Source organism: Spermophilus citellus (genome assembly GCF_964194105.1).
Source record: "Spermophilus citellus genome assembly, chromosome: 6".
NCBI lineage: Eukaryota > Metazoa > Chordata > Mammalia > Rodentia > Sciuridae > Spermophilus > Spermophilus citellus.
In genome coordinates this window covers 111,898,264-111,921,314 of record NC_138187.1, presented here as the reverse complement: position 1 = coordinate 111,921,314, position 23,051 = coordinate 111,898,264, and the positions used below count along the sequence as shown (strand labels likewise).

Sequence of the window (23,051 nt, the reverse complement as noted above, 5' to 3'; positions counted from 1 at the left end):
GTCTGAGGCAGGGACCCCAGTGAGTAACATCCAAGAGTCCATATCCAAGGTCATCATGCCAGAGTCAGTGAAGGCAGGGGAAGGGGCACTGGTGTGACCTCCTCCTTTCCTCATCCCACTCCCAACCTACACCCTGCTGTTCCCAAGGCAAGGTGACACCAAGGTCTCAGGTGTAGGGGCACTTTATGAGTTTATAGCTCCAGGCTTCCCAAAGCTGTGAATACCATAGTGTCCCCCACGGGTCCTCCCTCCCAGCTACACATTGGGCCTGTGAGCAGAAGCCTCTGGGATTCTAGAGCAGATGTCTGCAAGGAGGGAGCATCCACTCAGAATGCTAGACACCAAGCCAAAGGGAAGGATCCCTGGAGCAGCTGGTGAGAGCCTGGCAGTGGACCAGGCCACATCAGCACAACAGGGGTCAGCTGAATCACCCCAGGCCAAGCCCTGTCAGCTGTCACACAAACATGGGTTGGGCTCCCTGAAGGAGGAATGGTAGGACGCTCTCTACCCAGAAGAGAAAGCAAGTTATCCAGATGGAGCCTGGGAGTCAGCTAAGAAAGGGCCCGGGATGGGCTCCTACTCACTAGGTGGCCATGGACTTCTCCTGGAAGGTGACAAAGGCCATCCCCAGGGGCTGATCCTGGACATGGCATTCCTCTGCCGAGATCCTCTCTATCAGCCTGTCCTTCAGGCGTGTGTAGTAAGAGATGGCATCCTCCTGCCAGAATACACAACCCCTTGGGGTGATGCGGCCCTGGATAGGTGTCAGGGGCACCCCCATGTCAGTGCCCATGCTCCTGGCAGGGATGTGGGGCCCTCACCCGCTCACAGCCCTGCACTTCACAGCAGCAAAACTGGCCACAGGGCTTGGGGTTGATGAGGGTTGCCCGACCAGTCTTCATTTGCAGATTTGTGTAATAAGTCAGGCTCTTCTCTGTCTTCTTTCTGTAGAGATGACAGTGGGGTTGGAGACAGGGCACAAGTTTCAGACTCACAGTTCTATGGACAGGGGTCCCTTGCACACAGGGACCCCATGCACACCATCTGTCACCAGGACAGAATGGGAGTTGAGTTTTGTGAACCACAAAAGGGAAAGACCACCCTTCTCCCTTCTCAGTGGAGGGATCCCAGGCTAGCAAGGAAGAAGTTGGACATTCAGGGGACAAGGGGTCAGAAAGCTCCAGGACAGGTGAACCAAGGCACACTCCAGCAACCCTCCCTTACCTCTCCTTGCACAGGTAGATGAGCTTGGCCACGTTGTAGCACAGCTGGACATCCACCACCTCACACGTGGGATATGCATCCCTGTGGCCAGGGCGGGCCAAGGCAAAAGACAGTCATTAGAAGAGTGACCAGATCAGGAAGGACAAATTGCCCCCAATCACCAATGGAAAGAATGGTAAAGCATTCAGGCTGCTAGTTTCTGTGCCAGCAGAGACCTCTTTTCTATTTGTCTTTTATTCCCCCAAAGGGGAAAATTTTTGAAATCTGAAATTTTGAAGTTTGAAAAAAATGTTGTTGTTTTTTTTTCTTTTGGTGATGCTGGGCTAGAACCCAGGGCCTTGCAAATATGCTAAGAAAGCATTCTACCCCTGACCTTCATCCCCAGCCCTTTATATTTTTGGAGATAGAATCTCAAAAAATTGCCCAGGTTGGCCTTAAATTTGTGTTCCTCCTGCCTCAGCCTCCCAAGTAGCTGGGATGACAGGTGTGCACTACCACATCTGGCCAAAGAGACATTTTTTTTAATATCCTGAAAGTAACTGTCTTAAAACTGACAAGTTCATATCTACTTGGCTTTCAATCAGCAGGTACTTCTCATGGGGAAATTTGAATACATCAGGGCTGGGGTGTGGCTCAGTGGTGGAACTTTCCCTGGGTTCCATCCCCACCACCGAACAAACAACCAAACAAATCCCACATCTATTATTCCTTCTACCTATCCAAAGGAAGAGATTTATCATTTGTCCTAGGGTAATATCTATCCTGGGCTATCATTGAAATCCTAGTCATTTCATAAACTTTGTGAAGGTCAGAGACCTTCAGCATGTCTAATGAAAGCAAAACATTCCAAACAATCAAGTGTCTACACAAATATCAACAATCAGCAGGGGCTGGGGATGTGGCTCAAGTGGTAGCGTGCTCGCCTGGCATGCTCGAGGCGCTGGGTTCGATCCTCAGCACCACATAAAAATAAAATAAAGATGTTGTGTCCACCGAAAACTAAAAAAAAAAAATATATAAAAAAACCAATCAGCAAAATATGTACTCAATTATTATTGGCCAGGTACTGTTATATATGTTAATATATGTAATCCTCATCATAACCTGTGAGTTTTTGACATTATTTTATTTTTTGGCAGTACAGGGGATCCAACCTAGGGCTTCGCACATGCTAGGCTAGCACTCTACCACTGAACTGCATCCTCATCCTTTGTCCCCATTTTATAAATGTGTAAACTGAAACCCACAGATTCTAAGTGGCTTTGCCCAAGGTCACATAACTTGTGAGTGGTTGATGTCCATTGCCACCACACAATGTCATCTCACCATACACACAATTGTACCCTTGGGGACATCAAGACCATGTAAATCTCCACCCACTACTCTTCTAAGTAGTGGCAAAAAAAAAAAATCCTGATAAGCTTACATACTAGTGAGAGGACAGCCCATAGATGTGGAAATTATTCAACTAATCAATAGGACTATTTCAGGTCCCAATAAGAGCTTCGAGGAAGAGATGCCCCATTTAAGTATCTCTGCTACAAGGGAAATTCACACATGGATTGCAATAGCATTCACTAAGAAGGATTCCTAAAATAGGAAAAATTGTGAGTCATACAATGTTTGCTTGGGAATGAGGGGACCTTTCTTTTCTTCTTTCAGTGTGTACGTGAAGTGGAACTGCTATTTCCAAAAGTGCCTCACAGGCAATTTGGGGGAATTGTTTCAAGGAATAGAGAAAAATGATTGTGGTGTTGAGACTTTATATGAAGTGATTATTTCTAAAATACTTGCAGTTTCTGAAAAAACATTAAATATTCACTCAATAAATTGTAAATATTCCTTTCACAATTCTGTTTATAGTAATAATTTGCTTAGCAAGTGCTTTCTTCATAAAAAGCACAAAGTTAAACTGTAGCCCACTTTTAGTGCATGCTATAAATTAGTGACTGCTGAATTGATAGGAAAGACCTCAGTAAGGGAGCTTGACCTTCAAGTCCTCCAGCCCTGAGCCTTGGGGGCCTGTTGCCCCACCCCACCCCCTTGCCAGTTGTTCCCTTGGAGGCTCTGGGGCTTTTTCCTGCCTTCAGCTATACAGATCCTCCTGCCTCCACCTACAGGAATTGCACCTGAGGGTCAGCAGGGTCTGTTGGAAAGGAGGTTTTACATGGAAAGCCAGAGCTGGGCAGAGTGCTCCAGCAGAGTGCTCCTTCTGAGTGAGTGGATAAGCCAACAAATGCAGGCACCTGAGATCCTTCTGCCACAGACTGTAGTTCATGGTTGGCAGAAAAGCTCAGCTTACATATCTCTTACTTGGCAAAGTAGACACTCAGACTCCAGGGTGAACAATTTTCTTTTCCCACATACTCTCAAGATGTTTCTTTGCATCTGTGCCCTGGTCCACACTCTGGACACTACAATCACTGTGGGGCAGCCATGGTTGCTTGCAGAGAATGGGCCACCCCACCCCATCCCTTGCATAGCACAAACAGAGCCAGCACACAGCAGCCATTCAATACCTTTGTGGCAGTGCCAGTCCTTCTCGGATCTCACCTGCATACCCAAGTGGAAGATGTAAGGTGCTCACCTAAGGTACCTGCCTGAGGGTACTATGCTAGGACTATCCTCTGGGACTATCCCAGAGCTTCCCAGCCTTGGTTTAGGAAGCCCTGGGATACAGAGAACAGAGCACCTAGACCAGTCCTAGGTTGATGACCATCCAGTCTTTTCAGAACTACACCAATCAAGGCCTCTGCTTGACTCCAGAATGCTCCCTGACAACTTCTCAACATCCTAAGCTGTCCCTTGGAGGGACTCAGCTCCCCTTCTGTGTCCCTCAGCCCTGCTTACCGAAAGTGGCTCTCCACTGTCTCTTTTTTGGTATCTCTGGAGAGTCCTGTGATGAATAAGGTCCTTCTCACCTGCCAGAAAAACATGACAGGAAGAAAAGTCACTGAGGCAAGCCGGGTTCTGAGTGGGCCAAGGTTTGTACCCCATTCAAGCCTCCTGAAAGAAAACAATAGAAAATTAGACAGCTTGGGTTTTCTCTTCTCATGGCCTTGGCAAGCCCTGGAGCATGTTATTTATACAGCATCCCCTTCTGGGATACAGAAGAATCCATTTCCAAAGCAACTCTCTGAGCCTCCTTTGCAGGGCAGGAGACTGAGAAAGAACCCAGAGAAGATTGGGATTCAAATGGGTCACACAGAATACAGAGGAAGAGCCAGGCCTGGGACTAAGTCACAGAAAGAAGGACTGCCTCAACCTAAACTTTTTTTTTTCTTTTCTGTTTCTGGTTGGTTTTTGCACTTGAACCAGAGCCTTGTGCATGCTAGCCAATCACTGTACCACTAAGCTACACCCCTAGTCCCTCAAACTAAACTTCTTTACTCAACGTCAGAAAGTACAAGTCCAAACCCCAAAGATCAAAGAACGAGTTAGCAAGGGTGTGGGTGGAGCAGGGAATTCAATCAGGTCCACGCTGGGAGGGGAACACCACACAGCTCAGCATGTAAGACAAAAATAGCCAGACATTGACTCTCTCTTGGCTCACTCTATTCTACTTTACAGAGTGTTACTTCTCACTTTCATTTTCAATAAATCTATGCTTTGCCGGTTTAAAAAAAAAAAAGAATGATTTGGGGCAAAATATCCAAATCTTTTGTTTTATTTATTTATTTATTTTATTTATTTATTTTTGGTACCAGGGATTGAACTCAGAGTCACTCAACCCCTGGGCGACGTCCCCAGCCCTATTTTGCATTTTATTTAGAGAGAAGGTCTCACTGAGTTGCTTAGAGCCTTGCCATTGCTGAGGCTGGCTTTGAACTTGCAATCCTCCTGCCTCAGCCTTCCAAGCTGCTGGGGATTACAGGCGTGCACCATCTTGTTTAGCAAAATATCCAAATCCTAAAACAATCCACAGGAAATTAAAACAACAACAACAACAAAAAGATAATGTCAAGTGAGAGTATGATTATCCGGGCAGATTCTAGAGGCTCCTCCCTGAGCTCATTGCTATCATGGTCCAATGGCTCAACTGGGAAGCTGTTCCCCTCTGGCTCCCACCCACGCCCCTCCTCACACATGTCCCAGACCACCTGCCTCACTTACCAGGCTCTCTTCTTTGTACTTGATGGACTGGGTGTGGTGCCGCATGAAGCCCACGGTGAGGATGAGGTAAATGACAGCAAAGATGGTGTGCAACCAAAGAAGGTCATTGCTAAGGGGGGGACACCACCTAACATCAGGGCTGTGCTCCCAGGCAACAGGGTTGGGGGCATGGGCTGAGGCCAGGTGACCCTCAGTGGGCATCATGCTGAGTGCCAATGGTTTCATCACAAGAGAGCATCCAACAGAGGCCATGTAGCCAATGCCCCTTCACCCTTATAAATACTTCAGAGAGGTCCCTGTCCCTATCCTGAAAAATGAACTCTAGATCCACAGGACCCTCTGTGATTCCTAAACCCCCTGCAAACAGCAGCTGCCTGGGTCGTGTTCACACCCCCAGCTTTAAGAGGCTTCCAGACATAGCCTGCTGCTCTGGACTCCCTCCAGCCTACCCTGGCTCCTCCCCGGTTTCACCCATCAGCACCCCCCATACCAACGGGTCCATACTTACCCAGTCTGCAGGTTTGCAATTGTTGTTCTTCCAAAGCTATAAGGATCTTTGTCTGTGGAGAAGCACAGATAATTTGTTCCGGTTCACATTGGGGAAGCAGGAAGGGCATAACCAGCCTTGGTTTGGAGCAAGGACACCTGGACCAGTCTTAGGATGATGTCCATCTAGTCTTTTCAGAGCTACCCCAACCAAGGCCTGACTCCAGAATGTTCCCTGACAACTTCTCAATCTAACGTGCAGGTAAAGCCAGAATTTTAATTCATCTTGTTTTGAGATTTACAAAAACAGAAATACTTTGAGAAAACTAGAAACATCCTAAGCTGTCACCAAAACTGAGATTGGGAATTGCTGGTGTTACAGGTGGATTCGTGATGGCATCTTGGAAGCTGGGGAGATGTGATTCCACACTGATTTTGACTAAGCATCTTCCAGATCCTCAACTGTGGCCTCCTGATTTGGGTGAGGACAGGAAAGTATAAAACACTTTCTAAAATTCCCTGATCTGATTCCATAAATGTTTGGGTCTTTTTTCCCTTCTTTTTAGATAGATCCAGAAACTGATATTAAGGGGGGGGTCTCAGTTTTTGACCCACATTTGGAGCAGATTCTCCTCTAGATCTTTAGTCAGATGGAAAAATTTTCAAAAGTCACCTCAAGGCTGTCTCACATCTGAACAGAGTCCTGACTCCTGGGCCTGGACTATCACAATGAACCCTTTCCCCAGGGCCACTCCTCTGCACCATCCCAACACAGACGAGGATGAGAAGAGGTGTTACCTAGCAAGTCTCCTGAGAGGTTGACAGGCAGGATGACACACAGGGACAAGAAGCTGACCACCACCAGCAGGAAGATGATGTGCCTCTGGAAAGACAGGTAGTGGATGGCATCCTCCCCACACCACTCCAGGATCTGGTCATCACTGGCCAAGACACACATGGAATCTTAATAAGTAGTGATAACAGCTGGGCCCCGGCATGGATTGGCTTATCTAATCCTTATGACAATCCTGTGAGATACTCTGCTATTATTCCTCCTTTTTTTTTTTTTAATATATGTGGATACAAAGGTACAGAAAATTGCATAGGTTTCAGGCCTACACAGTTTGTAACAGTAGAGCTACGTCATAATTTTCAGGACCTACTCTCTTACTAGTGGGGCAAAAGTACTGCTGCTGCCCCACTTCATATTGCCAGAAACATCTGTGCCCATGTTATGCAAGTGTGAGATATGTAGACACACAGACCCTTTCTGCTGCTGGAGGTCACATTTGGATTTGGAGTGTGCCCAGGCCCATGGTCCCACCCTTTCTCCTGTCTGCCCTGCAGGTGAGGTGACAGAGAAGGTGAGCCAATGTTCATCCAGCTGCACCTGCCACCTCCCTGTGTCCCTGGCCATGGCCCCAGAGACAGGGAGGTGGTAGTCTGCTCCACCATTTTCCACCCTCTGAAGTGCCGCATTAAGAAGCTCTGGGTCAGCTGGGAAACTGGAAAATTCTAGGCTCAGACAGCCAGAATTCCTTACTGCAGAGGGAAAGGGGGCAGGTGCTCCACTTGCTCTCACTCTCCTGACAGGAAGGGATCCCAAGACCCTCCCTTCCAGAAGGCCTGGAAAGCAATGCACTGGAAGAGTTCAGAGAAGCAAGTATAGCATAAAAGAACCAGTCTGAAAGGTGTCAGTGTGGGCTTTGCCTTCAGAAATCCAGTTCAAGCCAGGCGAAGTGGTGCACGCCAATTATCCCAGTGGCTTAAAGGCTGAGGCAGGAGGATCACAAGTTCAAAGCCAGCCTCAGCAACCACCGAGGCACTAAGCAACTCAGTGAGACCCTTTCTCTAAATAAAATGCAAAATAGGGTTAGGGTTGTGGCTCAGTGGTTCAGTGACCCCTAGTTCAATTCCCAGTACAAAAAAAAAAAAAAAATCCAGTTCAGCCACCTCTGTCTGAGAGCAGATCCTACGGCCTACCTGAGCCTCCGCCCAGAACAGGAAACTGTCCACTACCTACTTCATCAGCCTAGTAAGATTCAAAAAGACAGAGATCACCAAGTACCAAATGCTGCAACTGAGCACCAGAGGATACTTAGAAATATGCATGTGAATGTGACTTCTGCTTCCTCTCCATCGACAGGACAAAGCTTGGCAATGATTACATGCTTTCACTTCTAAATAAGCCACCCCTCCTCTATATTTTAACATCACTGAAATGGGGTGTGCCCTACAGTTATAGTTGATGGTAGCTTAAATGGCAGCATTTTCTTGCTTTTAGTGTTATGCAGAATAATATATAGCTTCCAATGATGGCTTCTTAGACTCAAGTGGCAGAGCAAAGATTTCTCCAGCCCCTGTAATCCCAGCTCCTTTTACATGAGAGGTGATAAACCAGTTCTTAATCACCAAGAACCTCTCTTAGATTTATCTCCATGGGCTCCAAGTTTTTTAAAACAGAAAACTTTTAAACAAATGAGCCAAATGTATTTTACTTCTCCACTTTTCACTCATTCAAAAATATGTACACCTGCCTAACAAAGCTTTTACCCACATCTAGACAATGTTAAATATCAAGTAGAATAATTCCTGATTAAGGGAAAAAAAATAACGTTAGCTATGTAGCAACATGAAAGAAAAGGACACCATAGAATTGATGAAATATAGTGGCTGCAGAGCATTGAGTAAGTTCCTCTCTCTGGGCTTTTGATATGACACAGGTCTAGCCCAAATCAAATGAACTAACACATGAGAGATAAATTGTTGACTTTGGTGGGAGTTGTTCCCAGAGAAACTGGCAGGAAACAGAGCCATGTGATGCCAGTGAACTCTGGCCTGCATCAGGAGGAGAGGTGGTTTATTTAGAATATTTTGAAATTCCATGGATTATTCTGGGGAAAAAAAAAAAGTTCATCGCTACTTTAAGAAACCTTGGGGAGGCTGGGGTTGTGACTCAGTAGTAGAGTGCTCGCCTAGCATGCATGAGACACTGGATTTGCTGCTTAGCACCACCTAAAAATAAAATAAAGATATTGTGTTCACCTAAAACTAAAATAAAGAAAGAAATTTTGGGGTCCAACTGCAGTTTGGAAACCCTGAACGGTGTACCTTCAACAGAACTGTGTACCCTCCAGCATCTAGGCTTCAGTCCTACAGGCCTCCCTGTGACCCTGATTCAGGAGCCTCAAGGGCCACCTTTATTTTTAGTCCCCACATATTGCTTTGAACCTGAACTGAAAAGTATCTAAGAGATCACCTCTCAGGATCAAGCATCTTGGCTTTTTCCTCCTGATTGATTAAACACCTGAACAAAGAAGCCCAAACAGCTGCCCTCTAGTGTACTCACTGCAGTCGGAAGATCGCAGTCAGCCAGGGGCAGCATCCCTGGAAACAGAGAGAACAGGGATTGGCATCCAACATCTGTGTCTTGGGGGAGGTAGATGTAATTATTATCCTTGAGATTATGTTCTTTGCAAGATGTTCCCCATGCCTGGAATTCTTGCTGAAGTCTATCAAATTTTGACAATTAGTGTTATCACATAAGCTCCAGGGTCACATCACAAAACATGGATCAAGAGCAATAATGACAGGCAGAGTGGTTCAGGACTATAATCCCAGCTTCTCAGGAGGCGGAAGCAGGAGGATAGAGTATGAGGTTGGGGAAACTTAGCAAGACTTTGTCTTTAAAAAAGAAAAAGGAAAAAAAAAAACAAGAAGTGCTAATGAAAGCTCAGGGAAGACGCAGAGAAAGTGATATGGGCTTCCATTAGACCGTTTCAAAGTGACCTAATGAGGTAGGACAATGAGAGGAAACAAGCCTAATAAATTGAACAATCCCCTGGAGTGAGATTTAGAGAGAGAAAAGGGTGTGTGTGTGTGTTTTACTGTCCTTCACATCTTTTAAACTTAACACCCCCTAAAGCTGGACTGTTATCCAGCTGGAAAAGACAAATATTTGTTCACCATTTATTCAACAATGACTGAGCACCTCCCAGGTACCCCGTGCAGGGGAACAAGGACAGATAAGGCAGGGTTCCTACCTACATCTGGCTCACAATCTAGCAGATAAGTCAATAATTAACTGTAATTCCAAGTCATAAGTATAAGAGACAAGTACTGGGCGGGGCACAGTGGCGCACACCTGTGATCCCAGTGGCTCAGAAGGCTAAGGCAGGAGGATCGTGAGTTCAAAGCCAGCCTCAGCAAAGGTGAGGCGCTAAGCAACTCAGTGAGACCCTGTCTCTAAGTAAAATATAAAAAAAGGGATGCTGGGGGATGTGGCTCACTGGTTAAGTGCCCCTGGATTCAATCCCCAATACCAGAGAGAGAGAGAGAGAGAGAGAGAGAGAGAGGAGAGAAAGAGAGAGAGAAAAGTGCTGGGACACCCCAGAGGATTCTATTGCCCTTTCTGCCTGAGAGTTGATCAAGTCTCACAATGCCAGGTCTCCATCCAGCTGCCATCTTCCCTGTGGTACTTCCAAATTCAGGTGCCTTGGTTGATGTAGAGAAGAGCTTTCTCCAGCACCAGCCACTCAGGAACCATAATAGGAAGTTAGCCACTGAACCAGGATTACAACTGCCCCCACCCCACTAAGCATTACTGCAGGTCCCTACCCCTAGCCACACTCCAACCGTCCTTTGGATACCAACCAGCTCATTTTCAAAGTCATGTTGCCCTGAAGAGGAAGTCGATGACAATCTCTGGAATCTGGAGTCACTAGAGACACAAAAGGAAAATAGAAATATGTGATTCTAAAAAATAAAAAGTAAAAAAAAAAATTATATCCAGGATTTTGCTGCCCAGTCTTAAAGATCTATCCCTCACAATCTAGCAGATAAATCAATAATTAACTGTAATGCCAAGCCATAAGCCAAAACTACTATCCCTCACTGGTTGTGAAAAATAAAGAAAAGATAATACCCATTTCACTCTGAAAAACGCAGTCAAGGATAATACCCATTCCCAGGTACAGCATAAAACTTTGTTATGTGAAATTAATAACATGGGGTCAGGGCATCAATAGACCATCTCTGTGTGCTCACAACCTCCAAGCTCAGCACAGGACTCATCCACCTAAAGGGACTTTAAAGTGCCACCTGTTTATAAGACACCTCCTAAAATATCAAATAAAATTGGGAATAAATACTGTCTTTGGTCCTACCCTGGTGACCTAGAATGACAGAGAGTCAGAGTTCAACTCTGGCAAGGGGACCTGAGAAACAGACACTCCACAGAAGGCAGCAGACTGCATACTCTACCCAGGGAGGTAATACCAGAAAGGAGGAATGCAGGACCTTTCAGGGCCCTGTAACTGGAGTGAGGGGGAGGGAGAAGAGGAAGCAGAGGAGAAGGGGATGGGAAAGAGAAGAAGGGGGAAGGAGAGGGGGAGAGCAAGGTGAAGAGAAGGAGGAGGAAAAGGAAGAGGAAGAGGAGGAAAAATAAGAACTACAGAACCAGGCACAGGGACATAGACCTATAATCCCAGTGACTCCAGAGGCTGAGGCAGAAGGACCACAAGTTGGAGGCTAGCTTGGTCAACTCAGCTAGACCCTGCTTCAAAAAAAAAAAAAAAGAGCTAGGGAGCTGGGTGCAGTGCACACCTGTAAGGCCAACAACTTGGGAGGCTGAAGCAGGAGGATTACAAGTTCAAGGCCAGCCTCAGCAACTTAGTGAGGCCCTAAGCAATTGAAATAAAAAATAAAAAGAACTGGGGATGTGGCTCTGTGGCAAAGCATCCCTGAGTTCAATCCCCAGGACCCCAACCCCTACACCCTCAAAAAAAGCCTAGCTATGTCATGGAGCCATGCTATTAATTTCATATAACACAAGTTTCATTCCATACCTAGGAATGGGTACTGCCTTTGTCTTCATTTTTCAGAATGAAATGGGTATTGCCCTGTCTTTTTTTTTTTTTTACAGCCATTGAGAGTCAGTAGGTTTAGTCCCAAAAATAAATGAATGAATAAATAAATACTATATTTTATGAAGTCTAAAATATCACTGGTTGTCAGTTGCATAATTATTTCATGAACCACTAAAAAAGAAACAATGTTGCCAATCAAACTGTGACCATCATTGATAAGACACATCTCAATTTCAGACCTGAGAAAACGTCAAAATGTATGTTCTAGGTAGATGAACTGTTATTTTATATTGTGCATTTTAGTCAGATCCTTTGTTTTGAGTACCCCACATTCATAGTGAATTGGAGGTGTCAGCAGTAGGTGAATTTTTGCTTTTCTCCCACTCCTGGACCACTGTCCCACTTGTAAGAGCCTAAAACACGATGAAACTTAACTTTCAAACCATTTACACAGATAGTCTCAATTGACCTTCACACCATGGGGAAGAGAAGGCACAAGGAGACCCTGATTAGCCTGGACCAGGCTCACACAGCTCTGGAAGTGGCAGCGCCTCCTGATCCCTCGCACTCTCTTCTACTGTAGAGCACAGCCACACTCAGGGCTTAATGTGCCTGGAAGGTATCAGATGTCCCCCAAAATTCTTCACCTTGCTTTCACGAAGGCCAGAGGAAAGACAATCTTCTTGTCAGGAAGATGCATTTACAGAGACTCCTCTTCCTAGCCCAGAGGACCTCCCCCCGCCACACACACACACAAAAGACCACATGTCAAGAGGGGCTGCGGAGTGGAGGGGCTGCCCAGAAGAGAGGCTCTGGGCAGGTGGCTGGTGGGTCCCTGAGTTCCCACTCCCTTCTGGTTGCCACATCTTACCCAAGATTCAGGGATGTGCAAAGCCCAGATGGAGTTGGGAAACACAGGTGTACCACCGAGAACTTATCACCACCCCTCATGTTAAATGAAAGAGCCATCAGAGCCCTGGCTGGAACTGGAGGGGCCTGAGGTCTGAGTGTGGGGAGCTGTGTTTGTTTGTTTGTTTCAATATTTTTAAGTTGTCAATGGACCTTTATTTTTATTTATTTACATGCAGTGCTGAGAATCGAACCCAGTGCCTGACACATGCTAGGCAAGTGCTCTTTCTCTGAGCCACAACCCCAGCCTGAGCCTGTGCTTTCTAATGAGCTCCTCCAAAGTCAGTTCTGACCCAGAAAGAGGACCAGAGATCCCTGGCAGCCCTGTTGCCCTTTTTGATCCACCTTGGTCAGCCCAGGGCCTAAGCTAATAATGAAGATGACACATTAAAAATATTCAAAGACAAAAGAAAGCAGGCATCTTGCTCCACGGACAGCAAAAGCCTTAAAAATATCAGGGTTTCCCAGGTGGCTAAGGCAGTTCCAGCAGCAGAGGTAGCTATGGCAGAGGCAGAAGGTTTTAATACGGCCAGTAAACAAAGCTTAGCAGGAGAGGAGAGCCGAAGAAGTGACAGGGATGGATTGTGAACTCAGCCAAGCACCATGGTGGCAGGCCCTCACTGCTACAAAGAAGACATGGTTCAGACAATATTCATGGGTATGGGCAAAGAGCCTTGAGGTCTATGTTGTGACTGACCATACACAGGTTATTTTAGTTTCTGTTCTATGGAAAGTGTCGAGCATGCCAACACGGGGTTTTCATGTAGATTTTTTAAAAAAATTTTTTGGCCCCCATGCTGTTGATTGCTAAATGTCATAGTCTGATCATGATGCTAAATAAATGTCTTTAAAAAAAAAAAAGTATTGGGATTTCTTCCATAGGCAGAAGCCAACAGGGCTCATGGCCATGGTCCAGCAAGAAGTCCCAAAATAAAGTGGGTGTCTGGGACTTGATTTTCTCTTGAACACAGTTATTGTGTAACAAAAGGCTGATCTCATGGGTCTGTGGTGATGAGTAGAGAGAACCCAGCTTATTGTACAGGCCTGGCAGATAAGCCCAATGAACACAATCTAATACCAACATCACTGGTGGGCCCTGCCCCATTCCAGTCTCTCTCTCTCTCTCTCTCTCTCTCTCTCTCTCTCTCTCTCTCTCTCTCTCTCTCTCACACACTCACACACACACACACACACACACATGTACACACAAGGTCATATTCTAGGTGATGTATCTTTTTTACCTGTCTGTTTCTGACACCAGGGCAATGCGGCCATAATCCCAGAATCTTCTTCTTATAATGGAGAACACCAATATTAAACACTAAAGTAGAAAAGACACCATGTAAAAGTACATTGGATGGATTCAGGAGCAAAGCCTACCCTCTCAGACTCAGCAAGGTAAGAAGAAAATCATCTTGGCCCAGAGATGGCATAGAGCTCCCCAATGTCACACAGCTCAGTGTTCCAATGCTCTGTTTGCCTTCTTCACTAGCTCCCATCACCTGTGCCCAGGTCACCCAGGCTGTCAGACCGATGCCAAACATAGCCTGGAGCCCTTCCAGTCAAGAACACCAGTCCTAACCTTTGCCTTCAAGGTAGTACTAATGCCACAAGGCCTCTGATCTCAGCCAGGATCTGCTTCAGTGGCTTCAACAACAAGGTCTGGCCTTGCAGCAGCCCTGGGAACCCGCTTCCTTCCTAACTTTACATAGAACTTTTTTTGTTTGTTTTTTAATTTATTTTTTGAGATAGGCTCTCCCTACATCACCCAGGTTGACCTTGATTATTCCTTGGCTGAAACAATTATCCTGCCTCAGCCCCCTGAGTAGCTGGGGCACATATGACACCTTGCCCAGATTTAGAGCTTCATTTTAAATTATAGAACCACAAACTGGGCACAGTGGAATATACCTACAGTCCCAGCAATTCAGGAGGCTGAGGTAGGAGGATTGCAGGTTCAAGGCCAGCCTGAGCAATTTAGTGAGGCTCTAAGCAACTTAGGGAGATCCTGTCTCAAAATAAAAAATAAAATATTAGGGATGTAGCTCAGTGGTAAAGCGCCCCTGGGGTGGGGGGGTTCAATCCCCAGTACAAAAAAAAAAAAAAAATTACAGAACCATAGCAACGAAGCCACCCCAGGCTGAGTCAGAGATGGTCAGGTTTCTACTTTGAGTTTGGTTCTCCTGAAAGCAATCTATGTGGAAACTGGCACAGAAAATGCATAGACAGAAACCCAAGAAGGCCCTGGAGCTCTGGGTACGCTCAGCCTCAGTGAGCTGGGACAATCAGCAGGCCTATGTGTCCCACCGCAGCATAAGGAGAGGACTGAGGACTGCTGAAGGACTCTCTTGACTTTTGCTGGCTCTAGATAGCTAAAAATTCTAGACCTCCTTACACCCTACATGTACAGAGAACCTGGCAGGGTCTTTGATGGGTCCCTGACTTTCCCTAGGCAGGCTCCCTCCCTTCAAGATTCATGGAAGTGGACAGATACAACTCAATTAGCACACTATTGCTAATCAGAAACTGGGTTTTTGTTTCTTTTATTGTTATTTTATGTATAGATGGTGCCAGGGACGAACCCCAAGGCCTTGAACTTGCTAGGGAAGCATTCTACTTTGAGCTACACACCCCCAGCCCAGATCAGATTTTAAAGGCAGGTTTTCCAAAGGGCCTGAATGAACCCCAGAAACCCTGAGTTCCTGTGGTGTTTTCTCAAGGTGAATCAGGAAGTTAGGGATATACTTCCAAAGATGAGTGAGTCATGCTGTAACATGAAAGTCACTCAGCAAGCGCCTGCCCTCTATCTGCAGCTGTTTCTACCTTGGTATGTATGGTACAGACATCTCCCACATATCCATGTTTTCCAGGGCCCTCTGACTCTTATATGTCCCCATTCACTGTATAACTTCCTACAATAAAAACTCACCCCCAGAGTGGGCTGGAGATAAGGCTCAGTGGTAAAGCATGTGCTTAGCATATGTGAAGCCCTGATCAATTCCCAGCACCAAACAAACAAATTCACCCCCATAAGGCCAGGCACCGTGGTATATGCCTATAACCCAGTTACACAGGAGTTCAAGATCACTTGGGCAACATAGTAAGACTCTGTCTTAAAACAATAACAAAATCTATACCATCACTACCACCACCATCACCATTACTCCACCCAATATGCTCCAATAGAATATCTTTCTTCCCAATAAGCTACCCAGACTGATTGGGGCCCCTGCCCAGGCTCCAGAATCCTCACCTCAGGCAAACTTCCCACCCTGAAGATCCAGGGCCACCTGCTTCCATTAATCCCACAGGCTCTCCATCAACTGTCTATCCCTCCCTCCCAACCAAGGCTAGTAAGCATGACAGTGCTTTCCACCTACAAATGGGTCCTAGCTCTAAGAAACGGTTACTTGGGCCTGACATGGTGGTGCATGCCTATAATCCCAGTGACTCAGGAGGCTGAGGGAGGAAGATCACAAGTTCCAGGTCAGCCTCAGCAACTTGGTGAGGCCCTAAGTAACTTAGCAAGATCCTGTCTCAAAATAAAAAATAAAGGGCTTAGGATGTGACTCAGTGGTATAGTGGCTCTGGGTTCAATCCCCAGTACCAAATAAATAAATAAATAGAAAGAAATGGTTACTTGTTACTTAGAGAGCCCTTTTTCATGAAAGCCAAGAGGACCAAGTAATGTAGCAAACCTCTTGTGCAACAATGTAGACCTTGATCCTAGGATCAACAACAACAACAACAAAAAAAAAAAAAAAAAAAGAAAAAGAAAAAGAGGAAGAGAGGAAGTCCCTCTCTCCTTCCAGTAAACATATTTTGTACCAGCAAACTTGGGGTTGGAACCCTCACCTCCTACCATCCAGGGCCCCTTCCACTAGGGACTGGGGCCCACTAAATACCCTAACTCTCCTCTCAGCTTTCTCACTCAAACCTATCTTCCAGGCCTAGGTGGTCCAAGGGTATCTAGTCAATCTGTCCCCATTCACCTAAATGGGCTCGGTTAGATATTAGGAGATGACATCAAGAGGGGCCCAGTATCCCACGTGCATTTGTAAAAAGGAGGTGCATGATAAACCAAATGAATTTTAACTAGCTGGCCTGGGGGCCTGGCTCAGTGGTACAGTACTTGCTTAACATATGGAAGACCCTGGGTTCCATCCCCAGCTCTGCAAAAAAAAAAAAAAAAAAAAAAGGCCTCGTGCTGAGGGTTGATTCTGAGAATCACTTTATGATCCTCTAAAGCCATAAGAATCCCACAAGGAATGAGGTGCAGTGGCACACACCTATAATCCCAGCAGCTCTGGAGACTGAGACAGGAGGATTGCAAGTTCAAAGCCAGCCTCAGCAACGATGAGGCACTAAGCAACTCAGTGAGACCCTGTCTCTAAATAAAATACAAAATAGGGCTGGGGATGTGGCTCAGTGGTTTAGTACCCCTGAATTCAATCCCTGGTACCAAAAATAATAGGGCTAAGGACACATGTGGCTCAGTGGTTGAGTGCCCCTGAGTTTAATCCCTGGTATCAAAAATTGGAAAAAAAAAAAAAAAGAAGAAGAAGAATCCCAGAAGGGGACAGCAGGTTACCCTAATGAACTTGGAATTGCACCTACTCTACTCTAGTTCACACCTTCTCTTCCCATCTCTCATCCCTCCTGAGACTCGCCCTTCCCAAGCGCCATGAAGACAAATTAGGCTAGTAGCTCTACAATCAGGGTCAGAAGAAAACAGCAGCTCTGTGTGCTCTATATGTGCATGCCCTCGTCCAATCTTCTCCAAAATTCTCTGAGGGAAGAATTATTCCAGATCAGAAACCTGAGGCCCAGACAAACTATGTCACATGCTCAAGCTCACAGAGCTGGTAATGGTAAGTAGAAAACTGGGATTCAAACCAGGATCTGAAACTCCATCTGAGTCTCTCTGAAGGCTCTGGGGGGATTAGTTAAACATGGAACTGAGAGGGGACATGTTCTTGAGGGATCTCACCAGGAAGCAGCTGACGTCTATGAGCAGGACAGTAGGGATGCCTCCAAAAGTGACCCCCTGGAGCACGGTGCTGTTTTTGGCTGAGTTGTAGCAGTAGGAGTCATTGGGCTGGTCCCCAAGGCCCAGTTGCTCTCGGATGGACACAGTCTTGGACTGCCACAGCTCCAGGAAGGGGGAGGTGGTCATCGCACTTGCCGTCCCTGGGGAACAGGACAAGACAGGCGGTGAGGGTGCAGACTCTCCCACAGTTTTCCCAGGCAATGCTAGCAGAGCCAGAGATGGGTGCTTCCCAGGGCTGGTGGGGCACAGGGAGCCAACAGGAATCAGGGATAGCTGGACACTGGGCCCTCTGGTGCCTGGCAGAGTCTGCAGAGAATAGCCCCATTGTAGAAACAGCCCTGGAGGGTCAGATGGTCCCAGTGGACAGCTCATCCAGGAACTTGGCGAGTGATGCCCCAGAGGAGGGGGGCTGGGGAGAAAGGAGGGACAGAATTTATTGTGGCTGGTGGCTAAAGAGGTACTACCTTCAAGTACAACTGCTGGGAAAATAATTCCTATGGAGTCTCCGGGAGATCCAGGCAAGGGAGAAGAGAAAGGGACACAAAGGCAGAGAAGAAGAAAGTACAAAGACAGGCAAACGGGGAAGAAGGGAAGAGCCAAGGACACACCCCAGTCTACCCATCTGAGCCACAAATGAGACTTCAGTCCCACTATTCTCAGAATGTCAGAGCTGGCACCTCAGAGACGGGCCCAGGTGACACACTTGGAAGTAGAGGCACAGAAGATTTGAAGGCCTGCCCTGAGACTAGGAAGCTGGCTGATGCAGTCTCCTGACTCCCCAGCTCTTTTTTTTTTTTTAATTGATTGATTGATTGATTGTTCCAGGGATTGAAAACAGAGGCACTTAATCACTGAGCCACATCCCCAGCCCCCCCTTTTTTTAAATCTTAGAGACAGGGTCTCACTGAGTTACTTAGGGCCTCTCTTTGAACTCATGATCCTTGTGCCTCAGCTTCCTGAGCCACTGGGACCAGCTCTTTTTGTCTAGGCCACACTACCACAGGTTAATCCACTGAGAGACAGAAGGCAGGAAGGGCAGCCAGAGGGGGAAGACAAAGGGGGTGATCTAGTGGGTGTGTGTGGGGGAAGTGTCTCAGGACCTCCAAAGACCCCTCAGCTCTGTCCTCTCAGCCATGTCTCCTAGGTACCTTTGATTTCACAGAGGCCTCGGCCTTTCCAAAACAAATACCAAAAAAAAAAACCACCAAATACCACTTTAGGCTGGGTTCCTGGCATTCCTAGTGAAGCTAATGGAAAGCTTCAGTGTCTGTCTCCTGCCACCAAAGACCAGGTATTTGGTACCCAAGTTCTGGCCTGCTCATACTGCCTGTAGCTAAAGAACAAGAAATGCTCATCCCTCCCTTCCTTGAGTTTCTCCCACCCCCACATCTAGCTAAATTAGAATTCTCGCAGGGCATCTAATCTTTCTACCTGCTAGAAAGAAAAAACTCTTGGAGACGAGAAAAAAAAGGCATGGAGAACCCAAACATGTTCAGACTACCTGGGAGTATTGATGTGGTGTTCATGGTGGGGTGTGTGGAGGGGGATGATCCTCAGTTCAAACTCCTGGGATTGCCATGATAGGGATAATCAATCTTTCTCTCCTTCCCTCCCTCCCTCCCTCTCTCACTCTCTCTCTCTCTCTCTCATACATACTCACACATGCACACACACACCCATCCCCCCCCAGCCCCAGAAGTGCGGGAAGGATGGGTGGATGGCAGGCCCCAGACAAGGGGGGGATTGTCTGGAAAGCCACGTCATTTTCTCACCCTGGTAAGAGACTTGGCAATGGCTGGAGGTATTAGATGTTTTCATGTCACACCCATGAATTTGTGGCTCTGAACAGACTCACAAAAGCTATGTCCAGGAGCAAATATTTTTTACTTCTCTCCTTTGAACCGCACCCATGGGCACTACCCCAACAGAACACCCCAGTGGACACTGAAGGCCAATGTCCACCCCTCTTTCCTGTCTCCGCACTTACCAGACACCAAGGTAGGGGGATTGTTAGAGAGTTCTCAGCTGAAATTGTCTCCAGACAGGGGAAAGGCAGCCCCCATCCCTATACACACAGCCCAAACTGCAGGTGGACCAGGCCGGGGCCTGCCACTCCCTTCCTGCCAGGCTTTCCTGACCACAAGACCCACCCCGAGGCCCGCCCTGGGAGACCTGGGCACAGGCCTTTATAGACTCTCCTGCAGCAATGAAGATCACAGTACCACAGGAGAGCTGCCCTCTTCCAGTTTAGGGGTTCTATTTTGGGGGGTTTTTGTTGTTATTGTTTTTGGTACTGGAGATTGAACTCAGGGGCACTCAACCACTGAGCCACATGCCCTATTTTGTATTTTTTAATTTAAAGACAGGGTCTCACTGAGTTGCTTAGCACCTTGCCGTTGCTGAGGCTGGCTTTGAACTCACCATCCTCCTGTCTCCTCCTCCAGAGTTGCTGGGATTACAGGCGTGAGCCACCACACCCAGCCCAGTTTAGGAATTCTAGACAGAAACCTTTCACCATTTTTCCCCTAAACACATATCTGCTCAGATGTCTCTGAACCCATTTGGAGCTCTGGTTCTGCCCTCCTGCTCTGGATTTCCCCTAAACTCCCAGAATTGGGGCCCCATGTGCCAGCACTCCAGTGTACTGCCCTATTCCTCTCTTCTCACCCAGCAGCACCTGTGGCTCCAACGTCTCCCCTCTTGTCCAATGTCTTGAGGCAGTGACCAGGCCAGCAGAATGGTCCTCTCCCCACAGCACTGTAGCTGTCAGCTTAAAGTAGGACCCCAAGATGAGGGTCTTATGAGGGAACTTAAGGGCTGTACTGTACCCCAAGTTCCCCAGAGTGCTAAAATCAGGAAAAGGGAACACAGGAGAATAAAAAAGGAAGGCTTGGAAAGTGAAGTAGAAAGGGAAAAATTCCTCATAAAATGCTCACAGAGGAAACATTGACCCTGGAAAGAGGAGGCTGCTATGGTGGTGCTGAATGAGGGTGGGGGGTGGGGGACCCTTGCCAGTGCTGCTTTGGAGAAACAGAGGAAGGAGGGTCCCTGTGACTCCTCTTCCCCTACAGCCCCAGTCACATCTTCACGTCATTTTGCTCTTGCCATACAAGGACCTCAAGTGATTACAGAGTTTGAAGAACTGCCAGGCATGGTGGCGTATGTCTGTAATCCCAGCTGCTCAGGAGGCTGAGGCAAAAAGGAGGATCACAAGTTCAAAGCCAGACTCCGTAATTTAGCGAGGCCCTAAGCAACCTAAGACCCTGCCTCAAAATAAAAAGCACTGAGGATGTAGTTCAATTGTTAAGCACCCTGGGTTCAATCAATTCCTGATACCAAAAAAAAAAAAAAAAAAAAAAAAAACCTGAGGAAGATCAGCCTGCAAGTAAGCCAGCCTGGTAATCTGCAGGACAGGCCAGATGTCAGGACTCTCTCATCCAGGTGTCCTGTCCTGCCGGCTCCAGGTGAGGAACAAGGTGAGGGCATAGCTTCCAGTCCAATCACAGACCGTCCCTGCCCATTAGACCCATGAGTCAGACCCTGATGAAACATCTCCCATCTCTGACTTTTAGTGGGCCAGGCCCCTCTGTGTTTTCCCAAATAGGCATGCTTAGAGAGGACAGCTAGGGAACACACCCATCACGAGGTATTCCTGCCAGCTGAAGAGAAGGTTGTGAAGGGTGTGGAAGGACAGCTGGCAGTTATGGGGAGGAAGCCAACCCAGAAAACTGGGGTTGGGGGTATGGGGCACTGGGTTCCATCCCCAGCACCATAAAAAATAAAATAAAATCAGTTCACTACTCAGGAGGATCACAAATTTGAGGCCAGCCTCAGCAACTTAGTTGCTATCAAAAATAAAAAAAGAACTGGGGATGTAGCTTGGTGCGAGAAGACTCCAGGGTTTAATCCCCAGTGCCAGAAACACACAACACATACACACAAACAAACAAAATCCCAGCAACTGGAACTGGCTGCATACTTCTGACAGTATTTGGTCATCTCATATTTGTTATACACATATAGACAAATGCTTGGCACTTATCCATGACTTTGAGAAAGGTCTTCATTTATTCTCTCATTCCTATCCAACACCTAAGATTATGAAAGGCAAAAATTACTGATAAGACCCAGAATCCAGGTGAGCTACATGTGACAAAGTTAAGCCCACAAACACCCAAAAAGTCTGGTTGTGGTCAGTGAACATGGCTTTGTCCAACAGGTGGTCTCAAAATTGCCAAAGTTAACCACAATACTAACCCACTGCCCACCTGAGTTTGCAGCAAGGACCAGCCTCCTGTAGCAGGACTTTGAAGAATACTAGGCCTCCCAGAATTGGGGCCCCATGTGCCAGCACTCCAGTGTACTGCCCTATTCCTCTCTCCTCACCCAGCAGAAGGCCCCAGAAAGTGTGTGAACATTGTTGGTTCTTGCAAGCAAAGAGGGTGCAAATTCAGAGCCCTTACATCATCACTAAATCTTTAAATTTTGTTATGATAGCAAGACTTCAAATGACTTTAGCTCTTCAGTTTATCATTAGCTAACTTGGATCTTCCAGGTGCAGACAAAATCATACAAACACAAACTTTTTTTTTTTTTTTTTTTTTTTTTTTTTGGTACTGAGGATTGAACTCAGGGCCACTGAGCCACCTCCCCAGCCCTATTTTTATTTAGACACAAGGTCTCACCGAGTTGCTTAGGGCCTCCCTTTTGCTGAGGCTGGCTTTGAACAGGCCATCCTCCTGTCTTAGCCTCCCTAGCTGCTGGGATTACAGGCAAGCACCACCACACCTGGCCAAACACAAACTTCTTATGGCCCCACCAAACAGGGCCCAGGGACCTGGACAACTGTTTACCTCTACAGACATCAGCCCTGGAGCACAAAGAGGATTTCAGCCTCTGAAATATGAGAAGTCTCCAGAGCTGGGGTCCTAACACCATGGAGATTAGATGTTTAGCCACTCTGTGCCTTGGTTAAAATATGGGCAGTGATGCTGTTTCTCTCATAGGGCTGCTGGGAGGCACACACATGGGCCAATGCCTGAAAAGCACTCAGCCCAGAGCCTGGCCCTAGTGACCACTCAAAAGCTGTTTGTTTCATTTTAAGTCACTTTCCAAAGAATGCAAAACATAGTAGCAGGTCTCCACCTGTCTTCCCTGTTAGAGCCAGATGAACAGCTAGGAGAGACTTTTGTCCCAACACTGAGCAAAGGAGGCCTCAGCTTCTGTTTTGAGGGCACAGAAGATTTGAGGACATCTGGCAGGTGGCAGAGGAAGGAAGTCGGGAAGGAAGACAATGGAGGCAGGAGTGTTTCTCCACTAAGGGATGACCTGTCTTCCATTATCCCCAGTCAGTGGTGGTCTCCAACTCTGCCAGAGCTAACAACAAAAAAGCCCCAGGATGC

General features: G+C 46.9%; 1 protein-coding gene across 3 annotated transcripts in view; it reads right to left on the bottom strand.

Annotated features, from left to right (window-relative positions):
• Window positions 1–23,051, bottom strand: part of TMEM63A (transmembrane protein 63A) — a 40,126-nt gene that overhangs the window by 15,946 nt on the left and 1,129 nt on the right. Inside the window, exons 2-12 of one of the 3 annotated variants that reach the window (XM_081297825.1) lie at window positions 17,590–17,789; window positions 13,841–13,920; window positions 10,477–10,543; window positions 9,173–9,210; window positions 6,622–6,764; window positions 5,846–5,897; window positions 5,338–5,446; window positions 4,075–4,145; window positions 1,225–1,305; window positions 822–945; window positions 585–718 (exon numbers count right to left, since the gene is read on the bottom strand). In XM_081297825.1, coding sequence (XP_081153951.1) covers window positions 585–718; window positions 822–945; window positions 1,225–1,305; window positions 4,075–4,145; window positions 5,338–5,446; window positions 5,846–5,897; window positions 6,622–6,764; window positions 9,173–9,210; window positions 10,477–10,543; window positions 13,841–13,920; window positions 17,590–17,789 — 1,099 coding nt within the window. Of the gene's footprint in view, window positions 1–580; window positions 719–821; window positions 946–1,224; window positions 1,306–4,074; window positions 4,146–5,337; window positions 5,447–5,845; window positions 5,898–6,621; window positions 6,765–9,172; window positions 9,211–10,476; window positions 10,544–13,840; window positions 13,921–17,589; window positions 17,790–23,051 lie in introns of those variants that run through there. The other 2 variants (XM_081297826.1, XM_081297827.1) reach the window with 2 other exon arrangements.